The sequence below is a fragment of the Scyliorhinus torazame genome, chromosome 9 (assembly GCF_047496885.1).
Source record: "Scyliorhinus torazame isolate Kashiwa2021f chromosome 9, sScyTor2.1, whole genome shotgun sequence".
In the NCBI taxonomy this organism is placed as follows: domain Eukaryota; kingdom Metazoa; phylum Chordata; class Chondrichthyes; order Carcharhiniformes; family Scyliorhinidae; genus Scyliorhinus; species Scyliorhinus torazame.
Window position 1 is genome coordinate 27,130,653 of NC_092715.1, and position 17,695 is coordinate 27,148,347.

The window sequence follows — 17,695 nt, forward strand, 5'->3', positions numbered from 1 at the left end:
CAGACTCTGTGCTCCATGATGGCAATATTCACATTTCTAACTGCCTTCTGGGTAAAGGTGTTTCGTCTGAATTCCCTGCCAGATTTATTAGTGGCTATCGTACAATCATAATAATCTTGATTATTGTCACAAGTAGGCTTACAATAACACTGCAATGCAGTGACTGTGAAAATCCCCTAGTCGCCACACTCCGGCGCCTGTTCGGTACACAGAGGGAGAATTCAGAATGTCCAAATTACCAAACAGCACATCTTTTGGGACTTGTGGGAGGAAACCGGAGCACCCGGAGGAAACCCACGCAGACAGAGGGAGAACGTGCAGACTCCACACAGACAGTGACCCAAGCCGGGAATCGAACCTGGGACCCTGGAGCTGTGAAGCAACAGTGCTAACCACTGTGCTACCGGGCTGCACTAGTTCTGGTTTCACTTATAAGTGGAAATCTCTTCTCCATGTAGATCCCCATCAAATCCCTCTCGTCATCCTTAAAAGACTTCTATTCAGGTCCTCTTCATCCACCTGTTTTGTAGTGAAAAGTGCCCCAGCTTGTTAAATCTTTCCTGATGGGCGTGGGGTATTGGGAGATGGTGACAGTAATGTCATTGCATTGGTCATCCAGAAACCCAAGCTAAAGATCTGGGCAGAGGCGGATTTACACTTTAGGGAGGACCTGCGCTCACCTTCATGCCTGTCCCCCACCCCCCGCACCGCACCTCTCCCCCTCCCAATGATCGGCGCTTTAGTATCCATCGATGAATGTTTCTTTCCCTTTACTAGGGTCAGGGAATAATTTGCAAACGGAACAGTAGACTGCTTCAGATGTTTGCGAAATAAACCTATCTCTCTCAGCCTTGAACATCCTTAACGACCCGGCACCTGCCGCTCTCTGCGGTAAAGAATTCCACAGATTCACTCCCCTCTGAGGGAAGAGATCCCTCCTCATCGCTGACCTAACTGGGATACCCTCTTACCCTGAGATTATGTCCTCTGGTCTTAGACTGTCCCACAAGGGGAAACAACCTCTCAGCATCTCCCCTGTCACACCCCCTCAGAGAGTACCTTTTCGATCAGTTTGAAGTGGGGAAAATGGATGAACATTAGCTAAAGTAAGTGTAAGCCTTGTTATATTCTTCCCAGTAGGTGACAATATTCTCCGAATGGTGGGATTATTAGGAATCTGCTCCGGCTAACATGGTTTTGGTACTGTCCACAGGCCTCGGTCCCGTTCCAGAGATAGTGGAGAGGAAACTGAAGCCATCCAGGAACGTTTCTTCCGACCTCACTTCCTGCAAGCCCCGGGAGACATGGTCATTCAGGAGGGGAAGCTCTGCCGGATGGACTGCAAGGTAAGCAGAAATGTAACAATGGGGCTGGAAATCGGAAATCGATACGGAAAGTTCTGGAAAGGCTCAGCGGAGAGAGAAGCGGGGAAAACGGTTCATGTCCGATGTGACTCTTTCTCGGAACCAGGGTTATGAACTGGAAACTCGTGTCGAGTCGGAGAATCCCGGGGGGGGGGGGGGGCAGTGCGAATCCCTCCCCGCCGCCCCGGCACCGTATTCTCCGGCGCCGGTGGGGTTCACGCCACGCCGGTCGGGGGTCGTTGACAGCGCCCCCCCAGCCCCCCCGCAATTCTCCGGGCCCCGATGGGTCGAGCGGCCGTCCGTTTTTGACCAGTCCCGCCGGCGTGGGTTTGACATGGTCCCATACAGCGGGACCTGGCAGGTACGTCGGCTAGGGCAGTCCTTGGGCGGGGGGGGGGGGGGCGTGGGGAAATCCAACCCCGGGGTGGGGGGGGGGAAGCACCCACGGTGGCCTGGCCCGCATTCGGGGCCCACCGATCTACGGGCGGGCCTGTGCCGCGGTGGCACTCCTTCCTTCAGCGCCGGCCCGTGCAGGGCTCCGCCATGGCCGGCGCGGAGAAGACAACCCCCTGCGCAAGCGCCAGAATACGCCAGCCGGTCTGCGCATGCGCGGGATCACACCGGCCTTTTGGCGCATGCGCGGACTCATGCAGTCCCTTCGGCACCGGCTGGGGCGGCGACACCTCCTCCGCCTTCCACCTAGCCCTCGAAAGTACGGAGAATTCCGCACTTTCGGGGTTGTTGACGCTGGAGTGGTTCACGTCGGGTTTCCCGCTGGCTTGGGGACTTAATCCTGCGAAAGGCGAATCCCGCCCCTTGTCTTTGTGAAACAATGCAGGAAGCTGGTTTTGCTGTCCTGCTTATCACAGGCAATGAATGCACAGCAAATTACTAGTAAGCACAGCTGTCAGGATGAGGATCAATCATGCGCTGCTAGCAATTCCATTGGGTGAAGTTTAAACATTGCTTGCAATTCTATTGAATAAGTTTAAACGTTGCAGCTTCAGGGATTGGATCGCGTCCAACTGGGGTGGGCTATTGATTTTTTAAATTGTGTAAGTACTATGTTCTGGTCTATGTTCAGCAGAACAGATCTTGGCACCGATCCAGGTCTGTTCTCCATGTACACAGAACAAGCTTTATTAAATAGCCATCTTGTCCAGGTTGTGAATGTGATTTTTTTTTCCTCTCCGTACTGGGTTGAGCCACAGGGAATTACCCCACATGGAAGCTGACTCAATACACAGGTCTTGAAGGGCTGATTTAGCGCAGGGCTAAATCGCTGGCTTTGAAAGCAGACCAAGGCAGGCCAGCAGCATGGTTCAATTCCTGTACCAGCCTCCCCGAACAGACGCCAGAATGTGGCGACTAGGGGCTTTTCACAGTAATTTCATTTGAAGCCTACTTGTGACAATAAGCGATTTTCATTTCATTTTTCATTTTGAAACCGCTCCTGCAAAGGTAAAAGGAAACTGGCTGATGTGGTGTTCTCCAGTCGGAGCCCACTGGGTGGGGCACCCTCGCCTCTGGGTCTGAAGGACGCGGGTTCGAGTACCATTCCGGAAGCTTGACAATATCTAGGCCGGCGCTCCCAGCGCAGAATCGAAGGAGCGCTGCAATGCTGGGGGCGCCATGTCTTTCAGATGAGACATTGCACCAAGGCTCCAGTCTTGACATTGAACAGAAAAATGGGGATGAGTAGACAGCTCTGATGTTAATTAACACTGGCATTGGCGTGGAGAACTGAATGGATGCTTTGAGCTGGAATTTCTGATTATCTCACCTTTGACCCTGGAGGGGAAGGGGTCCCATAACTCAGGCATCATGGAGTAAGTAAATTGTGCATCTGGTTGAAGCTTAGTTTACATGTGAGTCTGTGGAGTTTGTTGATGTTCTCTGTAACAGCGATGACCTCGGGTCAGCCAACAAAACTTAAAGACTTCCAGATAAAAGTCTCGGCCCTTGTTTGCTTGACGATCCTTCATTCACAAGCTTTTTTTTGTTCTCTATTTTAGTGGTTGAGGTCCGTTCTTGAACTGGGAAGGAAATCTTGCTGGTATAAGATAAACCTCACAGCAGGCTATGGCTGCTGCTTACATCTAGAGGATCTACAGGAGTCATGCAACTAAAGTGGCTTAACCCGTCTTGTCGAACTAATGTGCACTTGTTGTATTGCACTTTGACATTACGCTTCCCAATCATTAACTCAGTGCAGTATCCACCACACTCACTGTCCATATTTATTCCAGACAGCTGCCTATAGTGGGTCAATACTGGTGACATCACTCATAGGCTCCATTATTGAGGCTTGATCAATTTGGCTGGAGACGAAGTTGAATTCAAACTGAGGTTTTATTAATGTGGCCTCCTACAGCAGCTGACAAAATGGCTGCTAGCTGAAGGCCATGCATATTTATAACCCGGCTCCTGGGTGGAGCTAGCATGCAGGGGCCCAGGTGCGCCTGTAGTGCAGGTTCTACCGTACAACCCTTAATATAGGAACACAGTGGTTTACCACATTCACCCCCTGTTAAAATTGAGTCTGGAGGGGGTGGTGGATAACTATATACAATTCGCAATCTTTAATATTTACAGAACAGTGAAAAAAAAATGTCTCTGGTCATCCGGTGGGCCGGTCAGAGGTTCAGCCGGTCCGGCGCCTTGATCGTCCTCTGGGATCGACGAAGTGGAGCCGGCGTGTTGGTGCTATCGTGGTCGAAGTTGACTCCGGGAGCGTGCCAAAATCCTCTTCATCCACGGGGGTGGGCAGGGGGAGGACGGACGGTCCTGGGGGGGGTGATTTGTGCCTTAATGAAATGGTACAACCGAGTGACCCCTGGGTCACAAAGGCTGTCGTGCAGGGTCCGGAGTCGGTCTACTTGTGCGCTGGCACATGTACCTCAGGATAGGGTGTCTGGGGGCTCGTTGAGTTTGCCAGGGCGATACTTAATCTCGTAGTTATAGGTGGAGAGCTCGATTCTCCACCGCAAGATTTTGTCATTTTTGATCTTACCCCGCTGCGTGTTGTTGAACATGAAGGCTACCGACCGTTGGTCAGTGAGGAGACTGAATCTCCTGCCGGCCATGTAATGCCTCCAATGTCGCACAGCCTCAACGATAGCCTGGGCCTCCTTTTTGACGGATGAGTGCCGAATTTCGGAGGCATGGAGGGTGCGGGAAAAGAATGCAACGGGCCTGCCTGCCTGGATGAGGGTGGCGGCAAGGGCGACATCCAATGCGTCGCTTTCTACTTGGAAAGGAAGTGTTTCGTCTACAGCGTGCATTGTGGTCTTGGCAATATCAGCTCTGATCCGGGCGAAGGCCGGTTGGGCCTCTGCCGTCAGGGGGAAATGAGTGGACTGTATGAGTGGGCGGACCTTGTCCGCATAGTTTGGGACCCATTATGCGTAATACGAGAAGAACCCCAGGCAGCGTTTGAGGGCCTTGGGGCAGTGGGGGAGGGGAAGCTCCATGAGGGGGCGCATGCGGTCGGGATCGGGCCCCAGAACTCCGTTCTGGACCATGTAGCCGAGGATGGCTGAGCGATTTATACGGAACACAAACTTCTCCTTGTTGTACGTGAGGTTGAGGAGAGTGGCGGTGCGGAGAAATTTAACGAGATTGGCGTCGTGGTCCTGCTGATCATGGCCGCAGATGGTCACATTGTCTGGGTACGGAAACATGGCCCGCAAGCCGTACCGGTCGACCATTCGGTACATCTCCCTTTGGAAGACCGAACCCCCATTGGTGACGCCGAAGGGGACCCTAAGGAAGTGATATAGCCGGCCGTCTGCCTCGAAGGCGGTGTATGGCCGGTCCGATTTACGAATGGGCAGCTGGTGGTAAGCGGATTTCAGGTCCACCGTTGAGAAGACCCGGTACTGTGCAATCTGGTTAACCATGTCAGATATGCGTGGGAGGGGTTACGCGTCAAACTGCGTGTACCTGTTGATGGTCTGGCTGTAGTCCATGACCATTCGGTTTTTCTCCCCAGACTTAACCACTACCACTTGATCTCTCCAGGGGCTGTTGTTGGCCTCGATGACTCCCTCCTGAAGCAACCGCTGGACCTCGGACCTGATGAAGGCCTTATCCTGGGTGCTGTACCGTCTGCTCCTGGTGGCGACGGGTTTGCAATCTGGAGTTAGATTGGCAAAGAGGGAAGGGGGATCGACCTTTAGGGTCGCGAGGCCGCGCACAGTGAGAGGTGGTAAGGGTCCGTCAAATTTAAGGGTCAGACTCTGGAGGTTGCACTGAAAATCCAGGCCAAGGATAAGTGCAGCGCAGAGGTTAGGGAGGACGTAGAGGCGAAAACCGTGGAACTCCACGCCTTGGACTGTGAGCGTGACTGTGCAGTACACCTGGATCGCTACGCGATGGTATCCGGAGGCCAGGGAGATACTTTGATTGGTAGGGTGTACCTTAAGGGAGCTGCGCCTTACCGTATTTGGATGTACAAAGCTCTCGGTGCTCCCGGAGTCCAGTAGGCAGGAGGTCACGTGGTCGTTGACTTTCACGCTGGTAGATGCGTTGTTCAGAGTGTGTGGTCTGAACGGGTCGATTACCATGGACGCGAGTCGTGGTTGATCGTCGGGTAGTGAGGCGGCCGCTGCGTCGTGGTCCTGAAACGCCGTTGGTCTCCGTGTGCTGCGGGGTGGACAAGATGGCGGCGCCCGGAGGTCCTGGGGGTCACAAGATGGCGGCTCCCATGAAACGCACGTGTTGTGCGGGGGAGAAGATGGCAGCGCCCATTGCTCGCACATGACCTGGGGAGGAGAGCAGCACCCATTGTCCGTGACCGGGGGCGACCGCTGCCGCTGAGCGGGCCTGGCACACCGCTGCGTAGTGGCCCTTCTTCCCGCAGGCCTTACAAAGGCCAGCGCAGGCTAGGCAGCGTTGGCGAGGGTGTCTTTGTTGGCTGCAAAAATAGCATTGGGGCCCCCCGGAGATCACCGGCTGGCGCGTAGCGCAGGCGTACTGGGTGGGTAGCGCCCCCACTGGGGCGGCTGCCTGTGGGGCCCATGAAGCGTAGGAGGAGTGGGCCGCGCGGTTGGGGGCGTAGGACTGTACATTGCACAGGGCGACCGTCATGGAAAGCGCTAGTGTTTTAGTTTCTGCGAGGTCGCGCGTGGCCCCTTCTAGGAGCCGCTGCCTGATAACATCAGACCCAATCCCAGTTACAAAAGCATCCCTCATAAGGAGATCTGAGTGCTCCTTAGCTGTAGCGTCCTGGCAGTCACAGTCCCGAACTAGTGGGATCAGGGCCCTCCAGAAGTCCTCGATTGACTCACCAGGTAGTTGAGTACGCGTTGTGAGTGCATGTCTGGCGAAGAGCGTGTTCGTCTTCTGCTCATACCTCTCTTTGAGTCAAGTCATAGCGTCAGCGTAATTGGGCGCATCCTGGATCAGCGGGAAGATTTTAGAGTTGAGTCTGGAGTACAGGATTTGAATCTTCTGAGCCTCTGGAACAGGGGTCGGCGCCGCGTTGATATACGCTTCAAAACAAGCTAGCCAGTGCTGGAAGTCCTTTCTGGCGTCGCTTGTGTGTGAGTCCAGCTGCAGTCGATCTGGTTTAATACGGAGGTCCATCTTCTGAATCAGATACTAATAAATTGAGGTACGATCAATTTGGCTGGAGACAAAGTTGAATTCAAACTGAGGCTTTATTAGTATCTGAAGTGTACCTCCTACAGCAGCTGACAAAATGGCTGCTAGCTGGAGGCCACGCATATTTATAACCCGTCTCCTGGGCGGAGCGAGCATGCAGGGGCCCAGGTGAACCTGTAGTGCAGGTTCTACCGTACAACCCTTAATATAGGACCACAGTGGTTTACCACAATTATAAAGGTGGCTGATGCACAATCAATTACTCGTGAGACAAGGAGAGTCATACTAATCGGCTTTAATCAGCTAGAACTGTACCCAGCAGCTCCGATAGAGAAAGTGAAGGCTGCTGGGACGGCATGGGTTCTTATACCCTGCCTCTCAGGGCGGAGCTACATACGTTGGCCAATGGTAGACTCCTAGGTCTGGCCAATGGGCATCCACCTCTCAGGTACTGCAATACCTGGTATTTCCACAGTGCCTCTAAAACTGTATTAAGCAGACTGGGGCCATCGGGATTCTATTTTCCCACTGTACGGCTGTGGGTTTCCCAGCGGCGTGGGGTGGCTTCAATGGGAAATTCCAATTGACAAGCGGCGGGAAGAGAAAATCCTGACGCCAGCGAACGGCGCAATGCCGAGTAACACATGGCTGGGGAGCGGAGAATTTACTTTAACAAAACCGGCCTGCCCACTTCCCACCCAACGTCCCACACCAACCGTGTTATTGCACGGGGAATATATTGTCAGGGCCAATTGGCTTGTGAGCAAGATGCTTGATTGTTTATTTCACTATGGCGGGCAGGATGCTGATTTACGCGCCCGCCCACCCACCATGTTAGGGGGGTGAGGATGGGAGTGGATGGGAAGGCGGTGGGGTGGGCACCCGTCCTAGTTTATGCGCCACTCTGCGGAAGAAATGCCCATTATCTTCACGCCGGTCGTTATTCAACAGGATCTCAATGTTTGGATTTAATGCATTCGGCAAATTGGAGAAGATTTATTCGCTTCTGGTTGAACACTCACTGCTGACAGGAGCTGAGAAATCTTTTTTTTGTTTTCCCATCCTCCTGTTGACCATAGACTATCTTTAACGTGATTGCAGTATCAGCCGTGGTTCATAGAAACATAGAAAATAGGAGCAGGCGAAGGCCCTTTGAGCCTGCTCCGCCATTCAATATGATGGGGCGGCGTGGTGGCACAGTGGTTAGCACTGCTGCCACAGCACGTCAGAGACCTGCGTCCAATTCTGGCCTTGGGTCACTGTCTGTGTGGAGTCTGCACGTTCTCCCTGTGTCTGCGTGGGTTTCTTCCGGGTGCTCCGGTTTCCTCCCACAATCCAAAGATGTGCAGGTTAGGTGGAGTTATTGAAAGTCAGATAGATCTAGGTGTACAGGTCCACAGGTCACTGAAAGGGGCAACACAGGTGGAGAAGGTAGTCAAGAAGGCATACGGCATGCTTGCCTTCATTGGCTTGGGCATTGAGTATAAGAATTGGCAAGTCATGTTGCAGCTGAATAGAACATTAGTTCGGCCACACTTGGAGTATAGTGCTCAATTCTGGTCGCCACACTACTAGAAGGATGTGGAGGCTTTAGAGAGGGTGCAGAAGAGATTTACCAGGATGTTACCTGGTATGGAGGGCATTAGCTATGAGGAGCGGTTGAAAAAACTCGGTTTGTTCTCACTGGAACGACGGAGGTTGAGAGGCGACCTGACAGAGATCTACAAAATTATGAGGGGCATAGACAGAGTGGATAGTCAGAGGCTTATTCCCAGGGTAGAGAGGTCAATTACTAGGGGGCATAGGTTTAAGGTGCGAGGGGCAAGGTTTAGAGGAGATGTACGAGGCAAGTTTTTTTACACAGAGGGTAGTGGGTGCCTGGAACTCGCTGCTGGAGGAGGTGGTGGAAACAGAGCCGATAGTGATGTTTCAGGGGCATCTTGACAAATACATGAATAGGATGGGAATTGAGGGATACGGAGCCCGGAAGTGTAGAAGATCGTAGTTTAGTCGGGCAGCATGGTCGGCACGGGCTTGGACGGCCGAAGGGCCTGTTCCTGTGCTGTACTTTTCTTTATTCTTTGTTATTACGGGGATAAAGGGGGGGGGCCTGGGTGGGGGGCTCTTTCAGAGGGTCAGTTCAGACTCGATGGGCTGAATTGCCTCCCCCAGCACAGTAGGGATTCTATGGTTCTGTAGATCATTGCTGATCATTCAACTCAGTAACCTGTTCCCGCTTTTCCCCCATATCCTTTGATCCCTTTCGACTCAAAAACTGTATCTAATTCCTTCTTGAAAACATGCAATGTTTTGGCATCAACCACTTTCTGTGGTAAAGAATTCCGCAGGCCGCCCACTCTGTGGGTGAAGACATTTCTCCTCATCTCTGTCCTAAATGGTCTACCCCGTCTCCTCAGACTGTGACCCCTGGTTCTGGACACACCCACCATCAGGAACATCCTTCCTGCATCTACCCTGTCTAGCCCTGTTAGAATTTTATAGGTTTCTATGAGATACCCCCTCATTCTTCTAAACTCCAGCGAATACAATCCTAACCCGATTCAATCTCTCCTCATATGACAGTCCTGCCATCCCAGGAATCAGCCTGGTATACCTTTGCTTCACTCCCTCCATAGCTAGAACATCCTTCCTCAGATAAGGAGTCCAAAACTGCACACAATGCTCCAGGTGTGGCCTCACCAAGGCCCTGCATAATTGCAGCAACACATCCCTGCTCCTGTACTTGAATCCTCTCGCAATGAAGGCCAACATACCATTTGCCTTCTTTACCGCCTGCTGTACCTGCGCACTTACCTTCAGTGACTGGTGTATGAGGACACCCAGGTCTCATTGCACATTCCCCTCGCTCAATTTATAACCATTCAGATAATAACATGTCTTCCTGCTTTTGCTGCCAAAGTGAATAACCTCACGTTTATCCATATTATACTGCCATGCATTTGCCCATCTCACTCAGCCTGTCCAAATCACACTGAAGCATCTCAGCATCCTCCTCACAGCTCACCCTCCCACCCAGCTTTGTGTCAGATGCAAATCTGGAGATATTACATTTAGTTCCCTCATCTAAATCATTAATATATATTGTGAATATCTGGGTTCCTAGCACCAATCCCTGTTGTATCCCATGAGTCATCCCTACCAATCGGAAAAATAATTTTTTATTGTGATTGATGAAGATCACCAGTGAGGGGCGCAGTGTTTTGGATGAAATATTAAACGAGGCCCTGTCTGCCCCTCTCAGCTGCACATAAAAGATCCCATGGCATTGTTTTGAAATAGAACTGGGGATTTATTCCTGCTGTCCCGGCCAATATTTTACCCCTCAATCAGCACCACTAAAACAGGTAATTCTGGACACGACGGGCTGAATGGTTTCATTCAGTGTGGCAATTATTCAACCATTATCTCAGTACTCTTCATGGGAGCTTGGCGGGTGCAAATTCGCTGCTGCGTTTCCTGCATTCTCAGTCAAAATCCTGGAGCTCCCTTGCTAGCAGCACTGTGGGTGCACCTACACAACTTGGACTGCAGCGGTTCAAGAGGGCAGCTCACCACCAACTTCTCGAGGGCGATTGGGGATGGGCAATAAATGCTGGCCTAGCCAGCGACGCCCACCTCCCGTGAAAGAGTTTTTAAAGTTACAACAGTGACTACACTTCAAAAGTACTTCATTGGCAGTCGAGCACTTTGTCCGAGAAGCAGTAACGTAGTGGTTTTGCCGCTAGACTAGTAATCCAGGGACCCAGAGTATCGCTCTGGGGACCCAGCTTTGAATCCCGCCACAGCAGATGGTGAAATTTGAGTTCAATACAAATGTGGAATTAAAAGTTTAATGATGACCATGAAACCATTGTCAATCGTCGTAAAAACCCATCTGGTTCACAAATATCCTTTTGGGAAGGAAATCTGCTGTCCTTACCTGGTCCGGCCTACATGTGAGGGGCAGCACGCTAGCACGGTGGTTGCTTCACAGCTCCAGGGTCCCAGGTTCGATTCCCGGCTTGGGTCACTGTCTGTGCGGAATCTGCACGTTCTCCCCGTGTGTGCGTGGGTTTCCTCCGGGTGCTCCAGTTTCCTCCCACAGTCCAAAGATGTGCAGGTTAGGTGGATTGGCCATGATAAATTATCGTAAGTCTCCAAAGGTTAGGCGGGGTTACTGGGTTATGGGGATAGGGTGCAGGTGTGGGATTGAGTAGGGTGCTCTTTCCAAGGGCCTCCTGCACTGTAAATACTGTGATTCTATGATTGTCCTGAACTTGTGAAATACGTTATATAAATGCGAGTCCAACTTTTTCTTGTGACAATGAAGTTTGGGGGGAGGTTGAAGGTCAGGTCACCACAGACTGGATTTCCCTCATATTTTGAACAATAAATTATCTCAGTTGAAAGACAGGCAGAATGTCAACATAGTAACCCCAAGGCATTTCTGACAACAGCTCATAATAGACATTATGCACGTACTTTTAATTTCCAATGCGATAACAGGAGTTAAGAAGCAGAACGTCAGATGCTTGAGGCCAAACCCATTCTGGGCTGAGTCAGAGTGACTGAGTTGGGTACTCTGAGCTGAGCTAAAGATATGGAAAGCAGCAGTCTGCTCCCGAGCAAGTGGTGCGCGCTAACTCTGTGCTGGGATGTGACACGCTGCCCCAAGCCCGTGGTAAGAATTTGCAACATGAGGGGCAATGTATTAACATTGTCTCACTGGTGATCGTCATCAAATCGCAAATAAACAATTGTCACCGTCAGCACACAACCTCCTCTTCTAAGCCATATGATAGCTCATCAAGGTTTAGACAGCGAAGCCAATTTGTAACTGGGTTGGTTCCTGCACCTTGTTAGTTGAGCGTCGACAATGGCTTTGGGATGGGCTAGCGTCGGAAGTGTTGCACAGTGCACAGGTGCTGGTCTAACATCTACCTGGAACCTGTTTACTTTTCTGCAACAAAGCCTCACAAAGAGGACCCTTATCTCCACATCACCTCTGGGCAGGCGTGTCCCTTATCTCCACGTCTCCTCCCTGTGTGAATGTTTTCCCACGGGAAACTTTACCATTCTTTTATGTCCTCTTCAAATCACCTCTTGCTGCTAAAGTATACGCACATTGAATGTAAAGATACAAACATTACAAAACTGACGGTCAGGGAAAGGCCAGTTGGCCTTGCGAGTGTAGCCTACTTCAGAATGGTCGGAGAATCGGGACTAAGCACATGCCCCCCCCCCCCCCCCCCCCCCCAACACACACACACACACTATCAATAATCCCTTGGGTCAATAAGGAAGCAAGATACTCTGGAAAATTCCTTTCTCTCCAACTTCTTCCAAATGAATGGAACTAATCCAGGAGATCCACAGACCAAGTGTTACCTACCTTCTACACGGTGCCCTCGCTCGCCCTTTCAGTAACTGGACCAGTTCCCTCGTAGGGGCAGAGATTCAGAGCCCGTTGCAGCAGTCATTACTCCAGTATTCCAGAGGCTCAATATTCCCACAGGGAGGGAAAGAACTGCCCGTCATCCAAACTATTTGAAGGGGGGGGGGGGGGTATTCAGCGATGATATCTCTTAAAACTGAATTGTTAGCATGAGTAGTTTTACATAAGTTGATTTATTAAGGATTGAGATGAATTATAGGACTGAGTAATCATTATTAACCATTAAACATGTATTTTTAGGACATAGCAGTAATAAGTACTCAAATGGGATTTAGGATAGCTCGCTTGACCAAAGATTCACTGGATTGATCCCTGGGATGAAGATACGTGATTGAACAGACTAGGCCTATATTCCCTGGAATTTAAACAAGGAGGGGATGATCTATATGAAATATATGAAATTTTCAAGAGACTTGACAGTGTAGATGCTGGGAAGGTGTTTTCCCTGGCTGGGAATTCCAAAAGTAAGGGTCACGGGCTCGGAATAAGGCATCAGCCATTTAGGACTGCAGTGAAGGGAAATTTCTTCACTCAAAGCACTGTGCATCTTTGGAATTCTCTAACCCTCAAGAACTGTCAAATATATTGAAAACCAAATCCACTTGCTTTTTGGATACAAAGGGAATTAAGGGATATGGGAATTGTGTGGGAAGGTGGCGACGACACAGAAAGAAGGCCAACCATTATTGAAAGGTGAAGTAGAATCGAAGGACCAAATGACTCCAGCTCCTAATTCTTTTGTTCTCCATATGTTTCTATCTTGTGTTGAAAGGAAAAGTTAAAAGGCTTTGCATATGTTATGGGCCAGGGTTTTGAGAACCCCAAAGTGTATCATGGAGTTCACCTGACCCACAACTTTTAATAGATTGTGGTATGGGGAGCACACGGCCCACTCTGCAGGTGTGGGACAGCAGAAATGGAAAAGTATTTTTTAAAGCAAAACAATGTTTATACTATGAACTCAAGTTAACCTTTTTAAAACATACAGTGAACATCTTAGCAACCATCAATTCAAATACAACCCCCAAAGACTACAGCACTAAGTAATCCTTTAAGCTTTCCTTTTTAACATCCATACAACTTAAAACACCTTTTACCAGAAGCCCATCAGGTTAAAGGCACTACTGTTATTAGTTTTAAATCACCAGGATCGATTTACAGTCTTTAGATTACAGAGAGAGATTCACACACCTTCTGGCTGTGACTGCAGCTATCCAGCTCTGAAAACTAAACTAAAACACACCCTGCAGCAAACAGCCTAAAACGAAAGTAAAAAGCTGACAGGACAGCCCAGCTCCACCCACACTCTGACATCACTGCAGTAGTAAACACTCATTTCTTAAAGGTACTCTCACGACAGATATTTATTTGCACACCCATTTATAAACACCCATTTCTTAAAGGTACTCTCACATGACACATAACTCGAAACAGTGTACCGCGTGACAGAACAGATCTCGGCAGGAGATCCCAAAGAGAAAGAGAATTTTCAGCACAGGAAGAAGTCAGTATCCCAACAGCTCAGTGTCGCTGTTTATGTCCCGCACTCTTATTTAATTCATTTCACCCTGTCAATTTATCCTCTGGATCCTTTTTCACCCATGGACTTATCTCGTTTCCTCCTCAGCAAGAACAACATGTTCATGGATGATGAGTTATATTTGGAATAATTAGTGTTACAGTACGGTTGTGGTTTCTATTGAGTGAGTTCCTGACCTCGGCCCACCCACACTTGGTAGAGGACGAGGTATACAAAGAACAAAGAACAAAGAAATGTACAGCACAGGAACAGGCCCTTCGGCCCTCCAAGCCCGTGCCGACCATACTGCCCGACTAAACTACAATCTTCTACACTTCCTGGGTCCGTATCCTTCTATTCCCATCCTATTCATATATTTGTCATATATATGTATCTTCCCGAGGGAGGGACGTCACGCACCCTGGAACAGATTGTCTGTCTGGTCTTTGTTTCCTTGCTGTTTGTGGGGGCTCACTGCTTATAAATTGTACTGCCAATTTTCCTCATATCACTCCTGTGACTGCACCTCTAAGCACCTCGGTAAATTGGTTTAGGGTACCCTGAGGATGTGGATGGTACTGTATAAATGCACCTTGTTCTTCTCCCGGGGAACTAAGCACCTAGTTATGGGTTTGATTTGATACCTTGCACACAGCATACACATATACATACACTCACACACTGAGGAATGTCTGCAATGTAAAATAAATTAGATGAAAGGAGAAAACATTTTTTCTTTGCCTTTATGTAGAAACTTTCAGAACCTCCCAAATTACTGTACGCCCAATGTGGCACATTTGAAGTGTAGTAACTTGTGAAATGTAAGAAATGTGCAGCCATTTGTGCACAGCAATCTCCCACCAATAACCATGGAAGAAATGACCAGGTAATCTGGTTTGTTTTGGGATCAATAATTGCCAGAACATGGGAGAACTCGCCTGCTCTCAGATGCTGAAGCAGTCTGTCTCTAAATGCAACAATGCCTGGACAATATCCAGACTTGGGATGACAATTCGCAAGTAACATTTGCGCCACACAAGTGCCAGGCAATGACCATCTCCAACAAGAGAGGATCTAACCATCACTCCTTGACATTCAATGGCATTACCATCGCTGAATCCCTCACTATCAATATCCTGGGGGATCACCATTGACCAGGAACTGAACTGGACTAGCCACATTAATGCTGTGTTGACAAGAGCAGGTCCGAGGCTGGGAATTCTGCAGAGGGTAACCCATCTCCTAACTCCCCAAAGCCTGTCCACCGCTTACAAGGCTCAAATCAGGAGTGTGAAGGAATACTCACCTTGCCTGGATGAGTGCAGCTCCAACAACAGTAAAGAGGTTCATCACCATCCAAGATAAAACAGCCCGCTTGTCTGACATCCACAATAAACATTCACCCACTCTTGGAGGTTCCCCTCCAAGTCCTCACCAACCTGGCTTGGAAACATATCGCCGTTCCTTCCCTGTCGCTGGGTCAAAATCCTGGAACTCCCTCCCTCACTGCACTGTGGGTGTACCTACCACAAGGACGGCAGTGATTCAAGAAGATAGCTCGCCACCACTTCCTGAAGGACATTATTGTGGGAAGTGAATGCTGGTTCAGCCAGAAACGCATACATCCCGTAAATTAATTATTTAAACATGTTATTTTTTTTAAAACAACCATCTGAGGGGGAAGATACGGCCTCAGTTTAATGTCTCACCTGAGGCACATCACCTCTGACAGTTCAGCACACCCTAAGTATTGCAGTGGGAGTGTCAGCTTAGAGTCTTGTCTACAGGCCCCTGGGGACCTGAATCAAACAAAACCCTGACTCAGAGGTGCGAGTGCGAGCAAGTAAGTTCAGACTGACACTCAAAGCTGACGCATAAATAAAAACCTTGTCTTACAGAGTAATAAAGCACTTCAGAAGAATGTTACCATTCCGCGGGATGATCAATCTGTTATCTGGTTCACAACTGTCTGAATGATAGGTACCAGAGAGGGAAACTGTTGTGTTTTTACCTCCCAAGTTCTCATTTGTGTGTTTTTGCAGGTCAGTGGCCTACCTACACCAGACCTAATCTGGCAATTGAATGGGATGCAGATCCGTTCCGACAACAGCCACAAGATGCTCGTACGTGAGAATGGCGTGCACTCCCTGGTCATTGAACCAGCCACTGCCAGAGACGCTGGGATGTACACCTGCATAGCCACCAACCGAGCTGGCCAGAACTCTTTCAGTCTCGAGCTAATCGTTGCAGGTACTAAATTTGCTCCTTCGTTTCCCTTCCCCCCCCCCCCAAATAACTTAGAAGAGAAAGTTGGAGTGCTGCAGATTTCAGATTGAAGTTGGACCCAATGCCCAGTTTGAACTCAACCGAGTTGGGACCATGTGAGAAGGTGGTGGTGTGCTGGTATTGTCAGTGGATTAATAAACCAAGGACCCAAGATGGTGGTGAGGTGCGCGCGCCTGGGTTCAAATCCCACCTTGGCAGATGGTGAAATTTGAATCCAAATTCAATATTTTAAATCTGAATTAATTAAAAAGTCCAGCGATCGAAACCATTGCCAAGTGTCCTAAAGGCCCACCTGGCTCGCTGAAACCTGCCGTCCTTAACTGCTCTGGCCTACATGTGACTCCAGACCCACGTTACACTGCAATTTGAGCAAGGACAATTAGGGGTGGGCCTAGCCAGCGAGGCCCACAACCCATGAATTAATTTTTTTTAAATCGCTGATGCAGTGTGCAGGGAACGCGGCAGTTAATTTACGCACATGAAGCTCTCGCGGACTGCAATGGCCATGTCATCTCTTTTAGGTGTTAATTGACGGATAAAGTTTGGCCAGGACACAAGGGAGAATATCCATGACCTTCTTCAAAATGTCGCCATGGTATATTTGAGGTCCACCTGAGAGAGCAGGCAGGCCTCGGGCTTTTGACAGTGCGGCACTCCCTCAGTACCGTCCTGGGAGTGTCCTCTGGACGATATATTGAAGTTCCAGAAATGGGGTTGAATTCATGGCATTCCAAGTTCGGGGCAGTGTTAATGAATATTTAACACACCTGCATTGATTTCCCCTTGCCCCAATCAAAGAACAAAGAACAAAGAAATGTACAGCACAGGAACAGGCCCTTCGGCCCTCCAAGCCCGTGCCGACCATGCTGCCCGACTAAACTACAATCTTCTACACTTCCTGGGTCCGTATACTTCTATTCCCATCCTATTCATATATTTGTCAAGGTGCCCCTTAAATGTCCCTATCGTCCCTGCTTCCACTACCTCCTCCGGTAGCGAGTTCCAGGTACCCACTACCCTCTGCGTAAAAAACTTACCTCGTACATCTACTCTAAACCTTGCCCCTCTCACCTTAAACCTATGCCCCCTAGTAATTGACATTTATTGACATGGGCATTTATTTTCTGTGGTTTAATCCCCAGGTTGTGGCGAACAAAACAAGCAGAAAGCTTGTCTCATTGTAATTTTCTTAATATACTGAGGTGCTCAGAATCGTGCAGTCCTCGTTATTTGATGCTCTATTTTTATTTGAATGATTGTCTTGAACAATGTAATGAATTATGATTGCTTGTTTTATTTGAATCACCGTCACAATACATGCTGCCATGATGATTTTTCAATTATCTGCCTTTCGATCTATTAAACATTCTGAAAATTATTAAACAGTCAGAAAATATGCTCCCACGTAGCCCCAGTGGAGAAAAATAGATTTGTCAAAATCGCCTGTTTTTATGGCAACTTGCC

The 17,695-nt window shown here is 49.3% G+C and overlaps 1 protein-coding gene across 7 annotated transcripts in view; it reads left to right on the top strand.

The window, feature by feature from the left end:
* Positions 1-17,695, top strand: part of palld (palladin, cytoskeletal associated protein) — a 614,708-nt gene that overhangs the window by 581,269 nt on the left and 15,744 nt on the right. For all 7 annotated transcript variants that reach the window (XM_072515728.1, XM_072515727.1, XM_072515731.1 and 4 more), the window contains 2 exons: positions 1,214-1,346; positions 15,988-16,195. In XM_072515728.1, the coding sequence (XP_072371829.1) occupies positions 1,214-1,346; positions 15,988-16,195 (341 nt within the window). The remainder of the gene's footprint in view (positions 1-1,213; positions 1,347-15,987; positions 16,196-17,695) is intronic.